Source organism: Carcharodon carcharias, chromosome 2 (assembly GCF_017639515.1).
Source record: "Carcharodon carcharias isolate sCarCar2 chromosome 2, sCarCar2.pri, whole genome shotgun sequence".
Lineage (NCBI taxonomy): Eukaryota > Metazoa > Chordata > Chondrichthyes > Lamniformes > Lamnidae > Carcharodon > Carcharodon carcharias.
Genome location: NC_054468.1, coordinates 71,353,736 through 71,377,320, shown reverse-complemented (window position 1 = coordinate 71,377,320; position 23,585 = coordinate 71,353,736). Strand labels below are relative to the sequence as shown.

General features: G+C 40.2%; 1 protein-coding gene across 1 annotated transcript; it reads right to left on the bottom strand.

The window, feature by feature from the left end:
• Nucleotides 1-884: 884 nt before the first annotated feature.
• Nucleotides 885-22,907, bottom strand: mrps22 (mitochondrial ribosomal protein S22). The gene is made up of 8 exons (XM_041203973.1): nt 22,739-22,907; nt 13,356-13,519; nt 12,380-12,544; nt 10,275-10,418; nt 6,061-6,144; nt 5,238-5,383; nt 2,878-2,986; nt 885-2,009 (listed from the first exon to the last, which is right to left on the bottom strand). The coding sequence occupies exons 1-8, from the start codon at nt 22,866-22,868 to the stop codon at nt 1,890-1,892; spliced, it is 1,062 nt and encodes a 353-aa protein (XP_041059907.1). The 5' UTR covers nt 22,869-22,907; the 3' UTR covers nt 885-1,889.
• Between the last annotated feature and the right edge of the window lie 678 nt (nt 22,908-23,585).

Below are 23,585 nucleotides of genomic sequence, written 5' to 3'. Positions count from 1 at the left end.
TCCAGGCTTGGGCTGACAAGTAGCAAGTAACATTTGCACCACACAAACGCCAGGCAACGACCATCTCCAACAAGAGAGAATCTAACCATGGCCCCTTGACATTCAATGGCATTACCATCATTTAATCCCCCACTATCAAATTCCTGGGGGTTACCATTGACCAGAAATTGAACTGGACTGGACATATAAATACTGTGGCTACAAGAGCAGGTCAGAGGCTCGGAATCCTGCGACAAGTAACTCACTACCTGATTCCCCAAAGCTTGTCCACCATCTACAAGGCACAAGTCAGGAGTGTGATGGAATACTCCCCACTTGCCTGGATGAGTGCAGCTCCCACAACACTCAAGAAGCTTGGCAACATCCAGGACAAAGCAGACGCTTGATTGGCTCCACATCCACAAACATTCACTCCCTCCAACACTGACACACAGTAGTAGCAGTATGATTCATCTACAAGATGCACTGCAGGAATTCACCAAGGCTCCCTCGACAGCACCTTCCAAACCCACGACTACTGCCATTTAGAAGGACAAGGGCAGCAGATAGATGGGAACACTACCACCTGGAAGTTCCCCTCCAAGTCACTCACCATCCTAACATGGAAATATATCACCATTCCTTCACTGTTGCTGGGTCAAAATCCTGGAACTCTCTTCCTAATTGCACTATGGGTGTACCTACACCACAGGGACTGCAGCAGTTTAAGAAGGCAACTCACCACCACCTTCTCAAGGGCAACTAGGGATGGGCAATAAATGCTGGCCTAGCCAGCGAAACCCACATCCTGTGAATGAATTAAAAATTAAAACAGTGACACCAAATTGTACTTTTGTATGGATTAAGTGAAAATTAATTTTTATGGAAAATACCAGTGACAAATGTTGGAAACCACATGTTTAATTGCAAATTTAATTAAACTCGTTCAAACTTATTTTTTGTTAAATTATTGCTCTATGTAGTTCCTCTAACAAATTTGACAACCACTGTCATGATTTTGAGGACAATTGTTTGCTCCTGAAGGGATATGATTGCAATCTGAACAGTAAGACTACTATTGATCCAAAGCACTGAAACAGTTAATATGAAGCCTAAGTTTTCTTAAGCGACCTCAATGTCAACAATTTCTCCCCACAATGTCTATATACACATGGAGATATTAAAATTAAGCACCAAAGTAAACATTTTGAACTCATTTTTCAATGGCCAGTATTTGTTTCCAGATGGAAACAATCCGAAGAATAAATAGAATGAACTACTGAACAGTTTCAATCTTCAACTTGACAGAATTAAAAATGGGAAATAGCCAGTCTCCATTCCTTAGGGTATTATAATGTATGATTTACCTATGCCATTAAATTACAAGATAATTGATTTGAATGTCAAATCACAATATGGGAGTAGATTGTTCTATCGCCAACTCTTAGCAAAATCTATTTGGCTAGAAGGTTGACTATACCATTGGGTTTAAAAAATATTATATATTTGTGGAGAGCATGACAAGATTGGGCTCACCTATGATGTAGCCCACAGTCAAACAGCCCTCTGACAACTCAGTGTTGAGGCTTAATCAGTAAAAATTAATCAGGCAATCATCCATGGAGCCATTCTCCAGCACCAACACTGTAGTAGAAGTCCAAAGTTGGTGTGATGTTGTCCAGCCCTACTCTCACATTCCAGATTAATTTTTTGTTCTTATGAATAACAATAGAATATCTGGAATTTTATTTTAATATTCCATGGAGAAAATGTTTGGTCACAATGATGTGATATTCCAGTATTTATTTTCCCCCAGACAAACAAATGGAATGGAAATTATAATAAAGTTTTGATTCTACCATCAAGTCCTTAACAAGCCAAAATCAGAACTGTTCAGTTGGAATGACTGATTAAATTTGTTCTTCATTCCTACGCAGGTCTTGATTAGCAGAGCTGTTGAGTGCTTCCTGATAAACTTGCAAGGCTAATTCAATATAGCTTCCCTTCTTGGAATCGGTATGAGAAAATATCTAGAAAAATAAACATTGTTTAATGTTATGGCTTAGTTTAGCAAATTTCTATCCTCCTTTGATTATTAATAGATGTGTACATATAAAGATCAAGTCTGAGATTTTGCAACAATGTCTCTGTTTTGCAAATAGTTAATTGAGAGTAAGATGAAATAACTACCTTCCTTAAAAGTTTGCTTTAATTAGAGAAAAAAATCCAGAAATGCAGGACTGAAATCTCAGGTCAAAACTTGGTTCCAAATTAGCTGGGTTCATGTCCACTGAACAAGTTGTTTGAAGCTCATCAAGCTGTTTTTCAATAAGTTGTTGCTGCAATTACCTAAGAACTTAAAAGTTTTGAATGTTGTACATCAAATTTTTAAAAGGTAAATGCATGCACAAAGCATTTTCCTTTTTTTGCTACTTTCCCTGTATACTCTGACCTCCTCAAATAATGTGTAATCTGCAGTAGTTGGACATTCCAAGAATTGGGTCAGCTGTATTGTTCTGAATCACGTCCCAGAAGTGGCTGCACTTGTGGATTTTACTCTGTACCTAGGCCCAATCTAGAAACTGTTAATGCAGATTAACATTCTCTTTCTACAACCCTAATAATAATGTGCCTTAAAACCAACCCATTTGCACTACCTCCTGAACCACATTTTGCAGATTCCTTACCCTAGTGAATATCCTTTCTCAAAAAAAAAAACAGAATTTAACATAGGTCTCTTAATCGCTAGCAAGGAGAGCTTTCATTCCATCAATCAGATCTAAGAGTGCTGATCTGCCTATCCTAGAGTTAGGTTGCCACAAAAATGCCAGAGTTATATGATTATAAGCCGGTAAAATTTGAAAGCCATAAATGCATTCTTTAAAAAAAAAATTGTACCTTAATCAGGTCAATACCCTGGGCTTGCTGTTGGCTTGCCTCCTTTGACGACTGACACTCTGGGTGTAGCATGTGATAAAGCTGAAGCACACTGATGGCATTATCCATTCTGCAAAAAAAAAGTTTTAAAATGCTAACTATAAAACAAGCCTCCTAATAATCTAAACAACAAAATAATATATCAAGTTTGGCGGAACTGCAGCAATTATACAATATAGCTGCAAACTCAAATTACTAGAAATTAATTTGTTCCTTGTCCTCTAAATCTATCCCACACCCAAACAAGGTGATGGTAAAAATTCTTAATGGCCCAAGCTTTTGTGGTAGGAATAAAAGAGAGGTTATCTACATTCACCATGATTATGCAGTAAAACAGGTAGTAGCTTCCAAAGTTTCTTAAAATATGGAAATGGCTGTCCGATTTGTCCTGCTCTTCTACAAGCTTTGCACCACTAGTACATTGCCAAGAAATTTAGAACATGAAGACCATGAAATTGTGGTACTTAACCTCTAAACCACCAAAAAAAGAGTAGGGCTTGATCATTCAAGTGTTAAGTAAATTTTTAATATTGTGATTAGTTTTAGTTACTATCAAACAACTTCTCTGACCTTAACTTTACATTTACAAATGTGGAGTCTAATTACATAAGTTTTTTTTTAAACTTTCTCATTTATCAGCTTTTTTTTACTTCCCTTTCTTTCACCACCTCTTTTGCTTTCTGTACATAATTTTAAGTTAGAATGTTTAATTCAACTTCCACTTCCTGGTTTAGACTTTGCATGCCTCAGTAAGGATTCTTCAATCTGATTGGCTGAAGAGATACACTAATGGTTCACATATGTCTCTGATCTCTGTGCTTTAACTGACACTGACTAGAAGTTGTCATGCAAAAGCCAATGAAAGGTCTGTGGGCTCGTGTCAGCATGTTAAATATTGGTGCAGTTTCATTTGGCAAATATTTATGGTTTTCATTTTAAAAAGTATGTTCCTCCCAATAGATGGTGCTGTTGCTTTAAAATCATCATGCCTCAAGCTAATGCACCCTTCAAAGTAGGTAGCAAGTGAAAATTCAAAAAAATACTCTACACATATTGCTGCATTTTAGTTTCACTAGCCTGCATCTGTGTATATTGGCTGTAGATTTTGTTGAAATTATTCACAGCCAACCTATCACTTGCTTACTTTTAGCCATTTCCATTCAGAATAGTTATGTGAAAAAATTAAGATCAACTCTCTAAATGTCATAACTATAACACATTCAGTGAGAAGGGTGGTGAGCATTATTGTACAGGCAAGGCCATTGGTTGCACAGTTTTGAAGGACAAGCTGACAGAATCATGGACTGTGACTGGGCAGCCCAATTCCTAGTTTTCTGCCAGAATTTCCAAGAAATTTTGTGGGGGTCAAGATCTGCCTGCTTGTCATGTGTTCTAATCATTCATGCTATTACACAAAATATTGGATGTTCTGGAAGGTGAAGGTAGTAAGAAATACTAAATGTTGAGATAATGAACTTTTAATTAATGGACTTCACCTGATTAAACCAGAGCTGATGCATGTTGTGAGGCGATTGAATTTACACATTTCCATTGGCACTCCAATCCCCAAATTTCTTGTGAATTTTGTGTGATGTAATATTCTGGGGACAGCATTTAAAACCTTGTTCCTAGTTATGATACCCCCACGTATCATTTCTTTGCCAGCGTTCATAGGATGTTACATTGTCATACAAACTCTGCAAAGGGAATGATGACTGGGAACAGATGTCTTGACTTCATGGGCCATGAGTTGTGTGCCCTAGAACCAAGTGAAGTGACACACTAATGATCTAACATTTCCTCCCTTGGCTGAGATCAGCTAATTCAGCAGAAACTAGAAAAATTTCTGTCTTGCGTGGTTTAGTGCTACACAAGTAATCTCTCTACCCGCTACATCAAGCAGATCTTGGATTCTTGTCTTCATGTGCTATGAGATGCATACCATGGAGACTTGTGTGCCACATGTAAAGCTTAAAATCAATATTTTAATAATATTTATGCATCTCAAGCTGTTTGCACTGAATTTCTTTGCATAATTCATCCAATAATGAGGCAAAAGTACCCAAAACTGCCTTATTCAAATCTCTAAGCCTAGACGATTCAAACAGGAAATCCTCCAACAAACAAAACAGAGCTTAAGTTACCAAGACTTTGTGCCATATGGTTCTAAAATTGCAGTTTGAATTAGTGCCCTAAATCATGATAAAAGGAAGCTAAAAGTTTTTTTTTAGATAAAGCTACATAAAGTTAATTTCAAGTGTACAATGTAAATCTTGATAAGTCTGGTGAGAGAAAATTTAACTATTAAAAATTGTACTTACAGGTCTCTTTGAATCATGTTTATTAGTAAACCGTCAATTTTCCTCCTGTTGACCAGGTACCACACTAACCCACCAAAATGTCTTGTTGAACGCAAAAGATCGTACTTGCCATGTTTATCAATATCTTCGTATGTTTGGTGGTGGACCTGATAAAGAAAGACTTGTATTTATACAGCACTTTTTATAACACCAGACATTTCAAAGTGCTTTACAGCCAATGAAGTATTTTTTGAAGTGATAGAGGGTTTAAAAGTCAACTTGTTTATTAAATAATCAAGTTCTTAATCTTCAGAAGCAAATTGGCTAAAATGTCTTAAGAGCTATGGGAGTTTATAATCAAACAGTGTCAAGAATACCTTACAAATTTATCTCCTGTAGGATGAATTTTGTCTTTCTCTCCAGGCTACAAAGTAACTGCAGCTTGAGCAGGTGGTCTGCTTAGAAGTGTCCAGTAACATAGTCACTATAGGTAAATGAGAGAAGCCTGAGGGGGCTATACACATCCTCCCTCACAGAAGGGAGGTACACAGCCTCCGTTATTCCTTCCTCATTCCTGATTTTGGGAGGTCAATAACCAAATATGATTCAGCTTCATGGAGCATAAATATTCAAGCATTAGGCTGGGATATGAAATAGGACTAAAATAGAGCTAAGGTTTATACACTCTGATGAGTAGAAGGCTAATTTTTAAAGCCTTGCATAATTTCTCGTGAAACTATGGTGCATTTACCAAATTGAAGTGCTTTTGACTTGCACGGCCATAATACATTCATTACCTATTTCACTGACCAGCCTCACTTAGTCTGATTTGACATGTACTCACCCTGATATAATCAGCAGAATTTGGCTCAAATTGGATAAGACAGAGATCAAGAATATCTTCGTAACGATCCTGAGCAAAAACAACCTGAAATGTGCAACATTGATCACATCAAACTACAATACGACAGTAGTCTGATCAGAAAGAAAACAATGCTAATGTTTGAATTACCAATCAGTTTGGAGTGCACACTGAGCAGAATCACAATTTAAAATCATCAAATTGTAGGAGGATGAATACAATGATGTGATGTCAAGAACGCAGCTTTCCAGATACTGTTGGACCTGCATATTTTTAGTTGCACGCTGATCCTTATGCATAACTTTCAGCCTCAATTTAATAATTTCAGCAAGCTTCCAGCCTATTTTAACTTGCCACTGGGAGCTTTCCCCAGGGATGTTGACAAAGATACTAGGAAAAGGTAAAGGGATGTGACTATATTAGGGAAAAAAAGATAAGTTACTCTTCAAAAAGGCTGTAAATATTTTTAATGCTTACTTCAGCCCCCTCAAAGGCTGTTTTCTGCAATAGCACAACTCTGACAGGCTTCTTGCTGATGTCCACCTTTATCACCAGGAAGTGCGGGTGGTAGTATCACAGCTGTTCCAGCTGTATGCCGGCAGATCTCCCCATTATTCCTCCTTTCAGCTTGTACCAATTAGCCATTGAAAAAAAGGCAGACCCAGCAGCCAGGTAGCAGTAATTTGCCAAAAGGCACTAAATGTAGCTTCCATTTCTGTACCGTGGTGTACTTTGAGAGATCTTGACAGCTGCTACTGTCTTTAAGAATCTTTTTGCTCTGCTAAACTTAGAAAAGGTTTCAGTATAGCCTGTGTTATAGGGAGCAACAAGTCAGCTGCTTTTCATTACATGAATATTGGCACCATGGCCTATCCCAGAAGCTCAGGAAAAATAAATGGAATACTTGCTTGAAAAATAGTCATACACCTAAAAGCTACAAAATAAATTTTTGTAATAAATATTACCAGCAGCAAAACAAACTAGCATTTTTGATTCATAAACTGTCACAGAATATGGTAGGTTCTGGAGCATCTTGAACTTGCCAGATTGCCTTATGGGGTGGGGGAGGCAGAGCTGGTCAAAAGGGAATTTTGAAAGATGATTCTTGAATTGGCTTAAGATCTCTTTGCTTTCTCTGGGAGTTGAGAGAAGGACAAAGAGACATGATGATGAGACCCATCAAGAAATGGGAAAAGCAAGTATGGGCCTGATATGCTCAAGACAAGAAAAATACATTTAACATATTACACAAATATATCTAATTTTGCCCCTTTAAATTGGGACTTTATACAGCTTGTCTTTAAAGCTGGGTTTTCATGGGTCAAAGTGCCATTGAGTTGAATTCTCCCCAGCAACAGAAAACAAACATGACATGCTGACTGCTGACTTAATTAGACTGCCACTTAAAATAACTAGGAGTGCCACACACAGCTGTACAATTCAAGCAGAAAACCCAGCGGGGCTCATTTTTAGCTGGGCAGAAGTCTGGCTGCCCGACTCCCATACATCCACACCCAATTTCTGCCCATAGCAGAAATCTAACCCTATTATCTTCATATATTTGCTGAGGGAAAGATTATGTTTTAAAATCTATCTTTTCTCTTAAAATCTTGGGATTCCAAAGCATTTTTAAGGATGGTCATAGGATTTGTCAGGTCTTTGAAACCTGTTCCTGGAAGTTTTGAGCTAAGATGAAGATCCCTCCCAGCGCGCAAGTTGCAAATTTCTGTTTAAAGTTTTTTTTTAAATGACAGTACAGCTGAGATTGTTAATCTGCCACACAGTATTCTTACGAACCCCCATCCTAGTGGTCCCACAGTCACTCTCTACAAATTAATTCTTCAAAAGAAAGCTTGGTATTTAAAACAGAGCACTGCTTCACACTTAATCCTGAAATCTGCAAGCCAGCATTGAGCAGGAATTATAAAAAACAGACCCTTCCGTTATATGCAACCACGGTCTAGGTACCAACTTTATTCATCACTATTACCAAGGTGTGAATGGCATTCTATCTCAATCCTGTTTTTTAAATAGAGCCCCTGCACACATAACCATAGATTACTGCATAAGCTTCTCAGTAGCTTGGCATGGTCCAAGCCCAAATGCTTCACAGTCCATTGTTGAAGCATTGTCCACATTTGACATTTTTCAAATTAAGAGAAAACTTATACAAGCAGTGCTTTACTATTTTGAGGTTGGAAATTTTAAAGCTACAAATAAGGTTGTGCTAAGGAATAAGTCTGAACATATTTTATGATTTAAAATATTGCAATAAAATATTAGAATAAAGCATGCAAACAGCAGTCAATTTAATTGACTGAATTGCTTTTCTTCTGTTATACTTGCCTTCTTAAAGTTTTCTTTAAGAAACGACATTGCATTGGGGTGATGTGATACAATCAGTTACAAATTGATGAGGCAAACAAAGATAAATAAAACAATGAGAAAAATGATTTTTAAGAATTAAAGAACAGTGAGTTGCAACTCTTATTATGTGCCGCATATTTACTACTTTCTTCAGAATTCTCGCTGACACTCTGGTATCCTCATTGTAAAAAGATACTGGTCTCACTGACAGATACAGCTGTTGATAGACCTCTCTGATACACTCAAAGTACCAGCATCTAGGAACACATACATACACACACCCAGAAGAGAGCTTTGAACAGTCACATTGCTCATTTATCCTGAAAGATTCAGGCCAGTTTTCAAATGAGTTCAGTAGCTAAGTGATTGAAAGGATAACTGGTTTATTGTTCAGGAGATGCTATTCCATCTTCAGATCTAGAGGTCAGACATTTGGCTATCAGATAATCCTGGAAGTGATGACATGCAGGCACCGTAAATAAGACTGTATTTCCATGTAATTTACCAGTCCCTGCATAATCAATGAGAACAAAGCACACAGGCCAGCCACATCCAGACAGACAGAAGTCTACTGCCAGAAATCTTTTGTATGCACTGCTACCTTACTGGAAAGAGGCCAAAAGTTGACACCACATCCAAAACCTGGGCATACCTGCTGTATTTAATCATCATTAGCTTCCTCATGTGTAGTATCTTTAAACACCAAGGGGAACCTCTCCACAACATTGTGATTTGAGAAGTAATTGTGGCTTCATATGGCAAATGATATAGAAACTGCCACAATTTTATATTTTCAGAGCTTATAACTGAGCCATATTCAGAGCGAATTTAATAATCAACAAGTTCCAATTCTGAAGCTCATGCCTGCACCACAGAAATACATGTAAGCCCTGAACTAAGAAAAAAATTGTTAAGAGAAGTGTAACACTGCAAGAGACCTATAGCAAGAGGCCTACAGCAATAGCCATTTTGATCATAAAGAACCAAATAGATGAGTTTCAGAACCAGGAAATGCCTAATAGCTCATGGTAACTGATCACAAACAGCACAATTTGTGCATTAGTTCTTTCTCTTTTATTATTTTTTGGCATTAATTGCCCATACCTAGTTACCCTGAGGTGGTGCTGGCAGGACTTATTGAGGTGTAGCAGTTTGCCAGGCTGCTTAGTTCAGTGTCAACTATGTTGATATGGGACAGGAATTAATTCCAAGTCAGGTCCAGTAAAGGCAGCAGGTTTCCTTCTCTAAAGGACACCAGTGAATCAGTTGGACCATCTGATAGCTTTCTGGTCGCATGTATAAAAAACAGTTTCTTTTTATTTCCACATTTAAAAAATTGAATTCAAATTTCCAAATTGTGGCATCTGAACTCAACATAGACTGGATTACTAATATACTGATGTAACCAATGTATTACTGTGCCTATTTTTGTTACATAGCAAAGTGAATAGATTAAATTATTTATTTAAATTGTTTTAAAGTACTTGATAAGCAAAACCATTAGGTTATAAATTCATTAAACTTATTCAGAAAAAAAGGAAAAGTAAAACAAGAACCTGATTCATAAAGTTTATAGGTAAATTCTCAGGCTCTCAAAACCCAAACAGTGGAATCTACTCAAAACATGCAAATGTGCTTTGCATAATATTTCTGGTGGTTGTGATGGAACAAGCACAAGCAGAAGTGATGAGTAAGCACACCCTGTGTTTATTCAGTCTAGAGAGTCAACATCCTTCAAACCAAAAATGGCGAAAACTTACTTTTGCACTCCAATTGCTAAAGGTATAGGACATTACAGCTTTTTTTGTGTTGAGATTAAAAGATTTTACCGAAAGATTTTCGTTCTTAAAAATTGGCGGTGGAGTGATCCTTCGACCATCGCGTGGGAAATAGACCTGGATCATCCTATCCCGTTCGTCCCAGGTTGCTTTTCGCAACACCCCGTTAGGTTCTCGTACTACAATAAATCGTTCCTTGAAAAAAGAACAAGTGGAAAATTAATTTTTAAAAAAGCAGACAATAAAGAGGCACTGAACCAATAATCAATGCTCCACTTTTAACTGTGTTTGCTCAGATCTTAGTGAAGAGAAACGGAACTATTTTCTTTTCAAGTATCCACTGTGTGCTAATAACTAGAATTACTTGCTGATCTCCTGTCAGGGGCAGAATGCAAAAATACTAAATAGAATATTCATCCATTATCTGTCATTTGCTTATTGTTTTCTCTCTATACCTGACATTCTGTCTGCAAGACTTTTAATATATTGCTGGTTAAATTTCCTATGGTTTGCATCCTGAACAAGTGTAGACTTCAGGTGAAACGGGTTTGGAGGGTGGGGATAATTAGGTCAGGGTGCACAAATGTAATTCAGACTCCACTTAAGTCACGTATTCTGCTTTTATATAATTTATATTTCGACACAGAACTAAGACTGTAATTCACTTCCAGGTTTCATGGTTAACCAGACACTATGTCAACATTCATGGTTAGACTGAACAGGTGGATGAAGGGATATGTGAACAGGGTGGATAAATGTGATTACAACTATTTGCTCACAAAGAGGATAAATACCAATGCAGACTGGTTGGGTCGGAGGGTTTCTGTGCTTTAACTTCAATGTAATTCGATGGATCACACCTCACATAAGTTCCACTATTTTTATTCCCCCATATCAGATGACTACTGGAGGTACTGTGGCAAGAAGGGTATTTGAAAACACAAGGATCACCATCAGTCCTGCAAATCCAGGAAGACTAAGCTTAGTGCCTGTCTACCTGAGAGCAGACTAGCATAATTCTTGCTACTAGTTACCAGTCTGGACTTATACCTGGAAGGTCAATCTGCACAAACGATATCTTCCCTTCCCCCACCAGCACAGCAATACATCTACTGAATATGAAAGACAACAATCCTGACCAACAAATCCATGAGCTTTTTCCACTAAGTGTATTGTAGATTACTCTCCAGAAGCAAAGACCCAATGAACTATCTCATTCCCCCTGATCTACATTACTTCCAAAGCAAGCATAGTTATGCCAAGATAACTAGATATTGCATGGGGGTGGTATCATCACTGGACTAGTATCCCAGAGACCCGAGTTAGAATCCCAGTTTGGCAGATGGTGAAATATGAATTCAATAAAAATATGAAATTAAAAGTCTGCTGATGACCACAAAACCATTGCCGATTGTCATAAAAGCCCATCTGGTTCACTGCCCTTTAGGGAAGGAAATCTGCTGTCCTGGCCTATACGTGACTCCAGACCCACAGCAACATGGTTGACTGTGAAACGTCCTCTGAACAATAAACGCCCACATCCCATAACGAATTTTTAAAAAATTTGCATTCTGCTTAAGTAGGATTTTGCTTATTCAAAAATGGAATAGAAGTTTATGGTTAAAACTAATAGTAACACATACACAGGGACTACGCACATGTCAATCAATATTTGTAAATGTACGTTTGTAAAATTACCTATGTCCCAGTTTTGTTAATTGCATTAATGTTTACAAAATGCTGCTGTACTAACTAACCAAATTGGAAAATAAATAATTCAAGATTAGGTTTAGTCAAGATAGACAAAACTTACAAGGACTAGGAGGGACAACAATTTAATTTTTTGGGCAAGAGATGCAGGGGGATGTGAGGAAGAACTTTTTCACGCAGCGAGTGGTAATGATCTAGAACTCGCTACTATAAGGATGGTGGAAGTGGAGGTGATCAATGATTTCAAAAGGAATTTACATGGGCACTTGAGGGAAATAAACTTACAGCGATAGAGCTACAGAGAGTTGGCATGGACTCTGTGGGTTAAATAGCCTCCTTCTGTGCTGTAACAACTCCATGACTATAATTGGAAGGAGAAGGAGTTACATGTCCGAGAAAACAACAATAAAATGTTGAGCCTATTCAGACCCTAGAATAGTACTTACTCTGTGTGGAATGTCATATGTTATATCTGTGAATACATATTTAGCCGTTTCCAAACCTTCAAGAACCTTATCTTCTGCTAGTATATCATTAATTGGTTCCCTTTCATTTAGTACTGGTGGCATTCGGAGATTAGCTTTAGCTGCTTCCACTGCTTTACGTTGAGCCTGAAAAAAAAAAATCACATTTGCTTCATTACCCAATAACAGTCATTGTCCACTCAAACCAAATCTGTGTCATCATGTGAAACTGGTGAATGTGTCATGCAAACTATTTTATCAATAAGCATTTTAAATACGGTGGAAACCCACCACCAGAGTTAAATTTCTCAAAATCAAGCTACTAAGAAATTAAATCAGATAACATGTGTGCGTGCTTAATTGTGGAGTGCGCACACACTCCCAAAAGACATAATCCGTAGACTTAGACTTAGTCCTGAGAGTTTAAGTACAGGTTGAGATCAACCAAGGCTCAGAGAACCCAAATGTGTGCAAGACACTAACCAGATGAAAACAGTCAGCTTACCATCACAGAACATTGGTAAGCCACCCAATACTTGTCCAGCCAGGTTCATCATACCTGTCTGGACATTGCATTACCCTGCAGGAGGGGAAGAACCTTAGCATGGTTGCTAGTCAATCCCAAATGTACTTTGCAGTACTATTGTCCCACAAGGTTGGATTACTGAGTCTGACAAGTATTAAATAAAGCAAAAGAAAAGAATAAATTTTGTAACAACTATTTCAGAAGTGTTTTTTCAACGAACTAAAACACAAATCATTTCGATCATTTGGCTTGCAGAAAAATTTTCCATTATGTCCAAAACAACTGGGCAGTGACTATCCAAATGGGCAAGGGAGAGGATTAACTTGGTTTCTCCTCACAAATACTTTAGTTATCGAAACAGTAAATGTGCTTACTTCGTCATTTGTTGAAGAATAATGGAAGAATGCAATTAGAAACTAGCAGTAAATGTACCTCCTCAAGCTGCTCGTTTGTCATGAGTTTGTATGTAGGTGGTTTTAGTTGCTGTTTAACAGGTTTGAAGACCTTCTGAAGATCAAGGCCTGTGACACTGGTAAGGATACTCTGGACATCTTCATCCATAAACTGGGGTTTTCTGATACCGGCTGCTTTTGTGTCTGTCAAACAAGGAGAGCGCGAGAGAATGGAAATGTTTTGTTATATTTCCACAAAGTTAAAATCACAGTAAGATTTAACTTATATACAATACTGTATCAAACTCCAATTGAATGTTGCAACAACCCTGTAAATTCCTCATGCCAGACACCATGACGTCTAGATATACAAATACCTGACCATACACACTATTAATGTGCAATTTGCCCCTATTAATGTACAAATTGTACATTACAAGATCAAAGGATAGGGTTTCTTGGCAAACTTAGGTAAATGCTAATCAGGATTCAGCTACTACACACAACATTATATAGATTGCTGAATGAAAATATCATCATGAATGCTACCAGAATATCACAAAAAGCCTAACTGGTTAACCAGCATCTGTCAGGAAAAAGAACCTGCCACCTCTATCCAACTGTACCCATATGTGGCCCCAGTTTCTTGCTACATGGTTAATGCCTAGCAACGCGTGGCACACCTTTCCCTTGTTTTTAGAAAAGCTACCAGCAGTTTGAGAAGGCTGTCCACCATCACTCTCACAAGATTACTGGAGGAGGGCGGGTGGGCACTAAACGTGGCTTATTAATGACCTCCAATTTTATAAGCTTAGCTGATGGAAACAACTTAGAAGTAGCTGAGAACACACATAATTCATTCCAAAAATGTTACTCTGTGGTCACTGGAGTTTTACTGCACTGTGTGCAAACTCAGACAGCCTTGTAGACATGCCTCTATCTACTTAGGTTTAGTGCGTTCAAGTGTCAGATTCTAACAACCAAATCCCAATACTTTCACTTTTCAGATCAATGTGCATCTGAAATGTTTTGCATTGGCAAAGGGAGTAGGGCTGTAACGAGCTTAATTACTGCAGCTTTTACGTATTCCTTCCCTCCATGATCCAATATTTCTATCTTCCAAAAAAACCCCACTAAAACTCACCACTGAAAACTGGCTTTGCATCCCAAATCCCTGCCCATCGTTCACGGAATTCCACATCTGAATCCTTCCAATCAGATTTCTGCCCCGGCCACTGTACCTAAATGGCTTTTAGCAAAGTCACAAATGACATTCTAGCTGTCTGAGGCAATGGTAAACTATCACTCCTTCTTCTCAACCTGTCTGCAGCCTTTAACATTGCTGACTGTAATATCCTCCTCCAACACCCATCCAACTGGTTAGGGCTGCACTAATTAGCTTCTTATCGATCCAATCACGGCTAGCTAATTACCTGCAATGGGTTCTCTACCTGATCCCACACAGTTACCTCTGGTATCTCCTAACGTGGCCCCCTCTCATTTCTCATCTACATGCTGGCACTCAGCAACATCATCCGAAAACAATGTATCAGTTCCCATATGTATGCTGATGACACCCAGCTCTGGCTCACCACCACCTCTCTCAACTCCTCCATTGTCTCAGAGTTGTCAGCACTGGTTGAGCAGAAATTTCCTCCAGCAAAATATTGGGAAGATCAAAGCCATTGTCTTTGGTCCCCACCATAAACTCCATTCCCCATAGCCACCAACTACAACCCTCCCCCCGGCAACTGCCCAAGGCTGAATCAGACTGTTTGCAACCTTTGTGTTATATTTGACTCCGAGATGAGCTTCAGACCTTATATCTATGTCATCATTAAGACCAACTATTTCCACCTTTATAAATCACCTGACTCCACCCCTCCTCAATTCATTTGCTACTGAAACTCTCATCCATGCTTTTGTTCCCTTTGGACTTGACTATTCCAATGCACTCCTGGTCCGTCTTCCATCTTCTCCCTCTGTGAGCTTGAAGTCATCCAAAACTCTGCCTCCATAACTTGCACCAAGTCCTGATCACCCATCACCCCTCTGCTTGTTGACCTAAAGCAGCAACTGGTTAAGTAATGTCTTGATTTTAAAATTCCCATCCTTGATTTCAAAACTCTCCTTAGCCTCAGTCCTCCCCACCTCTGAAGAAGTCATATGGAGTCGAAATGGTAACTCTGGCTTTCTCTCCACAGATGTTGTCAGACCTGCTGAGTTTTTCCAGCAGTTTTTGTTTTTGTTTCAGATTTGCAGCATCTGCAGTATTTTGCCTTTCCCGCCCAACCTCTGTAATCTTTTCCGGCTCTATAACCCGCCGAGATATCTGCACCCCGCCGAGATATCTGCACCCCTGCAACCCGCTGAGATATCTGCACCCCTGCAACCCGCCGAGATATCTGCAACCCGCCGAGATATCTGCACTCCTGCAACCCGCCGAGATATCTGCACCCCTGCAATTCTCTCTCTCTCCCCCTCTCTTGCTTCCTTCAAAAAGCTTCTTAAACCCACCTTGGAAGAAGTTTTTGGTCATCTGCTCTGATAGCTTCTTAGGTGGTTTGGTGTCAAATTCTGTTTAATAATGATGTGCCTTGGAAGCTTTTACTACGTTAGTAAGTGATATGTCCACAAATTATTATAATATTGCAGCCACAACAACTCAAGAAACTGGACACCATCTAGGACAAAGGAATCTATTAAATGAAGGATTTGCATTCATATGGCACTTTTCATGATCACTGAACATCTCAAGGTGCTTAACAGGCAATGAAGTAGTTTTTGAAGCATGGTCACGTTGTAATATAGGAAAGGTGGCAGCCAATACACAAATAGCAATGTGATAATGCCCTGATTATGTTTGTGATGTTAATTGAGGGATAAATATTGACCAGATAACTCCCTTGCTCTTCTTCAAAATCCACTTGCACAGGCTGTTGGGGCCGCAGTTTAATGTCTCATCGGAAAGAAGACAGTCGTACAGTGCTCCGTCAGCACTACACCGAGGTGTCAGCTTTTATTTTTTTGTACTCAAGCCCTGGAGTGGGACTTGAACATTTAATTTTCACCCCTCCCAGTGTACTGACAGCCATCCCGTTCAACAGTGGTGCTTTTTGATTATAATCTACAGCTATCCTGCAGCAACTCCCAGCCCTGGATCACCAAGAAGGACAGAAGCAGCAGGATCAGGGGATCATCATCACCCCCACAGACCCTTCCAAGACACAACATTCTGACTTCAGCACATATCGCTGGCCTTCATCATTGTTGGATTAAAATCCTGAATTTCATATTAAGTTCTATCATGGGATCATAATCATGTGAACATGAACAAACACCAGGAAAAGGAACATTAGCAGCTCAAGAAGGCCCAACATTACTTTCTGAAAGCAATTTGGCATAGGCAATACATCCACTGTCACTTAAATGCTGAGACCAAATCAAGAAACAAAGGGGAAGAATTTTACAGAGCCTGCAAGAGTGGGAAATGTGGTGTACAAGGTGACTGAATTAGGCAGGAGCCAAAATTTTGATGACCCCCTTGGCCAGGGGGGTGGGAATGGTGTAGAGTGGAGTCAGGGGCATGGAGGAATGGAAGAGGGATTCAAGAGAGGACAGACGGTTGGCTCAGGGGCATGAAGGAAAGAGGGAAGGACCTGGCATCCCTGATGTGGTGGGGACAGTCAGTCAAGAAAGGAAAATTAGAGGCCCACAATTGGATCCATCTCAGGAATTGGTCTGGCAGAATCCTTACAGGGTTTTGAGTTCACCTACAGCATTTCAATTACCCTGCTGAGTGTGACTGGGGAAAATGTCCTTTAGAATATATAGGAGGGAGGGCCAGCTAATCCTGCAAGTTTAGCCATGACCCACAGAGTGGTGAGTACAACACTGGACACAAACATGAACATTTAATAAAGAGTGAACAAAAAAAAAATCGTTTCTTCCAGAAATGTCCCTAACTCCTCTGCAACCATCAATATGTGCCAACCATAAGGTGTGTCAGCACATTTACTTCTCTGACTAAGCTAGTCTCAACAAATGATGCTGATGCACACATGTATAAAGTGAAACCAATGTAACATGAAACATTTACAGATAAACATAAATTTGAAAAACAGGCTTGACACCTTTGTGCTCTCAATAAGTCTTATGAGAATGGAGTTGGGCAGGAAGGTTGTGGTCATGATGAGGAGCCTCCCTATTTGTCCATATCAGCAGCATTGTCAAATGACAGCAGGTTTCACTGCCACGTGATCATGTCTCCCGTGCATGCCAACAGCACTTTAAATTTTAATTGTAATCACATGGGAATCAGCAAAAAAGGAAAGTGGAAGTGGCACCCACTTGCTGCTCTGCCATTGGGAACAACATGCCATTGTTCAAATTCTGTTCAAAGAGTCCAACAAAGAGTCAGCATCGTAGTGGAGGGGTGAATAGTCTCCATCTGCGTTGTAATTTCTATGCCATGGAGTGGAACCCATATTTCAGCATTTTGAAGCACAACTCCCATTGGATATCACAGTTTATATGTATTGGCAGGACAAAGCGTAGCCACAGTGACACTTACAAGCAATGTTTGGAACCATGTCTATTTACTTGTTTGATAACAAATATTATCTCCGCTACCCCAGTCATGGATGAAATGTTTTAAAGCTTTTCTGAAATTAAATCTTTACAATGACAGGACAAAGTGGATACTCCAATCCACAATCCTAATATTAAAAATTAGATGCAAGTAGAGCAGGTCACGGTACTCTGCTGGTCAGATTATGGTCAGTCTGCAGTATAACAAGAGTCCACTGGATGTATCACTGCAACTTAATAATTGCAGCCCAAAATAATGACCAATCATTTTTATTTATTGGTGCCTTTAGCATATCGAAAATGCCCCATAAGTATCCCTAAGGAAATGGATACCAATCCATGAATGATGGGATTAGATAGGGAACCAAAGGTTTGGTCAAAGAATTGGGTTTGGAAGCAATTTCTAAAGGTAGAGAGTGATGGAGATGCTGAAGGTTTAGGGATGGAGTTACAGAATAGGACTGAAGTAACCTAAAGGTCTGCCACAAATTGCAAGTGAAGTGAAGGGGGAATGCACAGAAGGCAGGAGTTAGAGGAACGGAGTCTTTTGGGAGAATACAGGGCTAAAAACATGAAAAGGGGAAAGAAGCATTAAACAGCAAGCACTGTGAATGTTGCACATTTATCCCGAAACAAGTTTCCTTCTGAAAATAGTTAGTATTATATTTACAGATGTCTTGACAATACTGAATACCAACATACAAAATAGGAGGAGTAGGCCATTTGGCCCCTCGAGCCTTCGCCACCATTCAATAAGATCATGGCTGATCTGCTTGTGTTTCAATTTGCTTCCCTTGCCAAAAAGGATCTATCTCTGCCTTAAAAATATTCAATGACCCCGCCTCCAACGCCTTCTGAGGCAGAGAGTTCCAAAGTCACACAACCCTCAGAAAATATTTTTCCTCATCTCTGTCCTAAAAGGGCGACCCCTAATTTTAAAACAATGCCCACTAGTTCTGGACTCACCCACAAGAGGAATCATCCTTTCCACATCCACCTTGTCGAGACCATTCAGGATCTTATATACTTCAACCAAGTCACCTTTTACTCTTCTAAACTACAGTGGAAACAAACCCAGTCTATCTAACCTTTCCTCATAAGACAACCCACTCATTCCAGGTATCAATCTAGTAAACCTCCTCTGAACTGCCTCCAGTGAATTTACATCATTCCTTAAATAAGGAGACCAAAACTGCATATGGTATTAGATGTGGTCTCACCAATGCCCTGTATAACTGAAGCATAACATCCTTACTTTAATGTTCAATTTCTCTTGTAATAAAGGATAGCATTCCATTAGCCTTCTTGATTATGTATACTAACCTGCATAGTATACCTACGTACTAACTTTTTGTGACTCATGCACGAGAGCACCTAGATCCCTCTGCACCTTGGAATTCTGCAGTCGTTCTCCACTTAAATAATAGTTTTTTTATTCTTCCTGCCAAAGTGAACAACTTCACATTTTCCCACATTATACTCACTCTGCCATATTTTTGCCCACTCACTCAACCTATCTAAATCCATCTGCAAACTCCTTATGTCTTCTTCACAACATCCTTTCTACCTATCTTTGTGTCATCTGCAAATTTAGCTACCATGCCTTTGCTTCCCCCATCTAAGTCATTGATGCAAATTGTAAAATGTTGAGGGCCCTGCACAGACCCCTGTGGGACTCCACTCGTCACACCCTGCCAATCAGAAAAAAGACCCTTTATGCATACTCTCTGTTTTCTGCCAGCCAGCCAATCTTCTATCCAGGCTAATATGTTGTTCCTACGCCATGAGCTTTTATTTTCCACAATAACCTTTGATGTGGCACTTTATCAAATGCTTTCTGGAAGTCCAAGTAAATGCATGCAAAGACTTGAAAGACTTGGCCTACAGTATAAAATGAAATTGATGAAGTAGTTTCTTGGTGTTATCAACTGCATGCTCAGGAAAAAAATGATCTGTTAAATGAATATTCAAAATGTTACTTCCCATACACAAGCTGCCACTGCACTTACTTTTAAGTTAATCTATCAAATGTTTAATAAATATATTTTTGTGAAGATACATTTGTACATTTTAATTACTTGGTGGATGAGATAGAGTAAATTATATAGCATGTTAGTTGGCATGCCTGGGTATATGCTAGAAGCAGGATGTGTTTTGAGTAGAGGTATTTCACCTTTCCTTTAATTTTTCAATATCTACAGCTCTTGTATTATTTTCATCTGATTCATCCTGCCCTCTTCACTCAGCTTCCCTTCCAAGTCTCAGTATGCATACAGCACCAGCAAGCTAGGCAGTCCCAGCTTGATCAACCTGACCACTTGAAAAGTTCATAAAACAAATAATTTTACATTTTAGTTAGCACCACTTTCCAATCTTGGCACCAACCAATATTTAACAGAAAGCTGTTTCTAGAGAAAGATTTGCATTTATATAGTGCCTTTCATGACCACAGAATGTCCCAACGTGCTTTATGGCCAACAATTGTAGTTAAAATTGTAATTCAGGAAGCATGGCAACAAGTTAGTGCACAGCAAGCTCCCACAAACAACAACACCAGATGGTGTTTCTCTGATGTAGACTGAGGAATAAATATCGGCAGGATACCAGGAATAACTCCCCTGCTCTTCTTTGAATAGTGCCATAGGAACTCTTGCGTCCACCTGAGAGAGCACACAGATCAGTTTAACGTCTCATCTGAAAGACGGTCTCTGACAGGGCATACTGAGTTGAAGTGTCACCATAGAGTTTTGTGCCCAAGGCCTGAATGGGCTTGAATCCATAACAAAAACAGAATTACCTGGAAAAACTCAGCAGGTCTGGCAGCATCGGCGGAGAAAAGAGTTGACGTTTCGAGTCCTCATGACCCTTCGACAGAACTTGAGTTCGAGTCCAAGAAAGAGTTGAAATATAAGCTGGTTTAAGGTGTGTGTGTGGGGGGTGGAGAGATAGAGAGAGAGAGAGAGGTGGAGGGGGGGGGGGGGGTGTGGTTGTAGGGACAAACAAGCAGTGATAGAAGCAGATCATCAAAAGATGTCAACGACAATAGTACAATAGAACACATAGGTGTTAAAGTTAAAGTTGGTGATATTATCTAAACGAATGTGCTAATTAAGAATGGATGGTAGGGCACTCAAGGTATAGCTCTAGTGGGGGCTTTTTTTTAAATAATGGAAATAGGTGGGAAAAGGAAAATCTTTATAATTTATTGGGAAAAAAAGGAAGGGGGAAACAGAAAGGGGGTGGGGATGGGGGAGGGAGCTCACGACCTAAAGTTGTTGAATTCAATATTCAGTCCGGAAGGCTGTAAAGTGCCTAGTCGGAAGATGAGGTGTTGTTCCTCCAGTTTGCGTTGGGCTTCACTGGATTAATGCAGCAAGCCAAGGACAGACATGTGGGCAAGAGAGCAGGGTGGAGTGTTAAAATGGGAAGCGACAGGGAGGTTTGGGTCATTCTTGCGGACAGACCGCAGGTGTTCTGCAAAGCGGTCGCCCAGTTTACGTCTGGTCTCTCCAATGTCGAGGAGACCACATTGGGAGCAACGAATGCAGTAGACTAAGTTGGGGGGAATGCAAGTGAAATGCTGCTTCACTTGAAAGGAGTGTTTGGGTCCTTGGACGGTGAGGAGAGAGGAAGTGAAGGGGCAGGTGTTGCATCTTTTGCGTGGGCATGGGGTGGTGCCATAGGAGGGGGTTGAGGAGTAGGGGGTGATGGAGGAGTGGACCAGGGTGTCCCGGAGGGAGCGATCCCTACGGAATGCCGATAAGGGGGGTGAAGGGAAGATGTGTTTGGTGGTGGCATCATGCTGGAGTTGGCGGAAATGGCGGAGGATGATCCTTTGAATGCGGAGGCTGGTGGGGTGATAATTGAGGACAAGGGGGACCCTATCATGTTTCTGGGAGGGAGGAGAAGGCGTGAGGGCGGATGCGCGGGAGATGGGCCGGACACGGTTGAGGGCCCTGTCAACGACCGTGGGTGGAAAACCTCGGTTAAGGAAGAAGGAGGACATGTCAGAGGAACTGTTTTTGAATGTAGCATCATCGGAACAGATGCGACGGAGGCGAAGGAACTGAGAGAATGGGATGGAGTCCTTACAGGAAGCGGGGTGTGAGCAGCTGTAGTCGAGGTAGCTGTGGGAGTCGGTGGGTTTGTAATGGATATTGGTGGACAGTCTATCACCAGAGATTGAGACAGAGAGGTCAAGGAAGGGAAGGGAAGTGTCAGAGATGCACCACGTGAAAATGATGGAGGGGTGGAGATTGGAAGCAAAATTAATAAATTTTTCCAAGTCCCGACGAGAGCATGAAGCGGCACCGAAGTAATCATCGATGTACCGGAGAAAGAGTTGTGGAAGGGGGCCGGAGTAGGACTGCAACAATGAATCCATAACATTCTGACTCGGAGGTGAGTGTTTTACCAACTGGGCCACAGCTACACTGGACTCTATAGAAAGCTTAAGACCCTTTTCCACATTTGTATTTGGTAACATTATATTGGCAATCCACATGGAAGTAGGGGTACCACATTTTTAAAAAAGTTAGTTAAATTTTGAAAGTCTGTTCTGCGTCTATCAAGTTCATTATTTGAAAGAAAAATACTGTGGGATATTGAATGTGTGCATTCCCATTTACCTTCAGGGTGACCCCCTTGTGAATTGTTCCATTCTCACTGCTGGTAAAAGCTCATCCCATCGTTTCCTTGACGGTGACAAGCTCTGTAACTGACACACACAGACGCACTACATTTCACCCAGGATAATGTGAAGCATTGCTGCATTCAGGGCAGCCTCGCAGGGCAAGGGGAGCGAAGCCAACGCAGCAAGAAGTGCGGACTCACCTGGATCTCCGGGGCTCTGGGTGCTGAGGGCGCGCCGACCCTGCCCACCTGTACCCACACGGGAGAGCTCAGCATTTGCTACAAGACGCGAACTCTTAATGACACACCGTGCAATCCTGAACGCAGCCATCTTCACTTCTGGAAAGGAGGTGACCTTCCGCTAGGAGGAGCGGCTCTAACATAGCACCCTGGGAGATGGAGTTTTTAACGAAGAATTTGCACAGACAATTTTGCATTGTGAGTGCAATTCATTTTGTTTTAACGTAACGGTCACGCAATGGCTTAATTTGATTTTCCATTTGGGATTTAAATTAGCAAGTGCAGCTATAAACAGTAACTGCAGAAAATATATTCCAAACCTTCCGGTCACTCCATATCTTTTTGAAATCGGATCCTCAACATGAGAAGTCTAAAATCTAGAAACAAAGGCCAGAAATGAATAAAAGTCCGCTTTTTTAAACGTACTGATCCGGGTCTTACACATCTGCAGAAATTGGAGCCACACCTGTATTTATATAGCACCTTTAATAAAATGCCCCAAGGACTTCACAGGAGCATTATAAAACAACATTTGACCCCCAGCCACATATTGAGCCAGACGTCCAAAATCTTGACTTAAAGGAGGAAAGTCAGGTGAAAAGGTGTAAGGAAGAAATTCCAGATCTTAGGGCCCAGGCAGATGAAGATATGGTCACCAAGGATGGAGCAATTAAAATCAGGGCAGCTCAAGAGACCAGAATTAGAGGAATACAGAGGTTGTGAGGTTTGAGGAAATTACAGAGATAGGGAGGGGCGAGGCCAATGAGAGATTGAAAAGCAAAAGGATGAGAATTTTAAAATTGTAGCA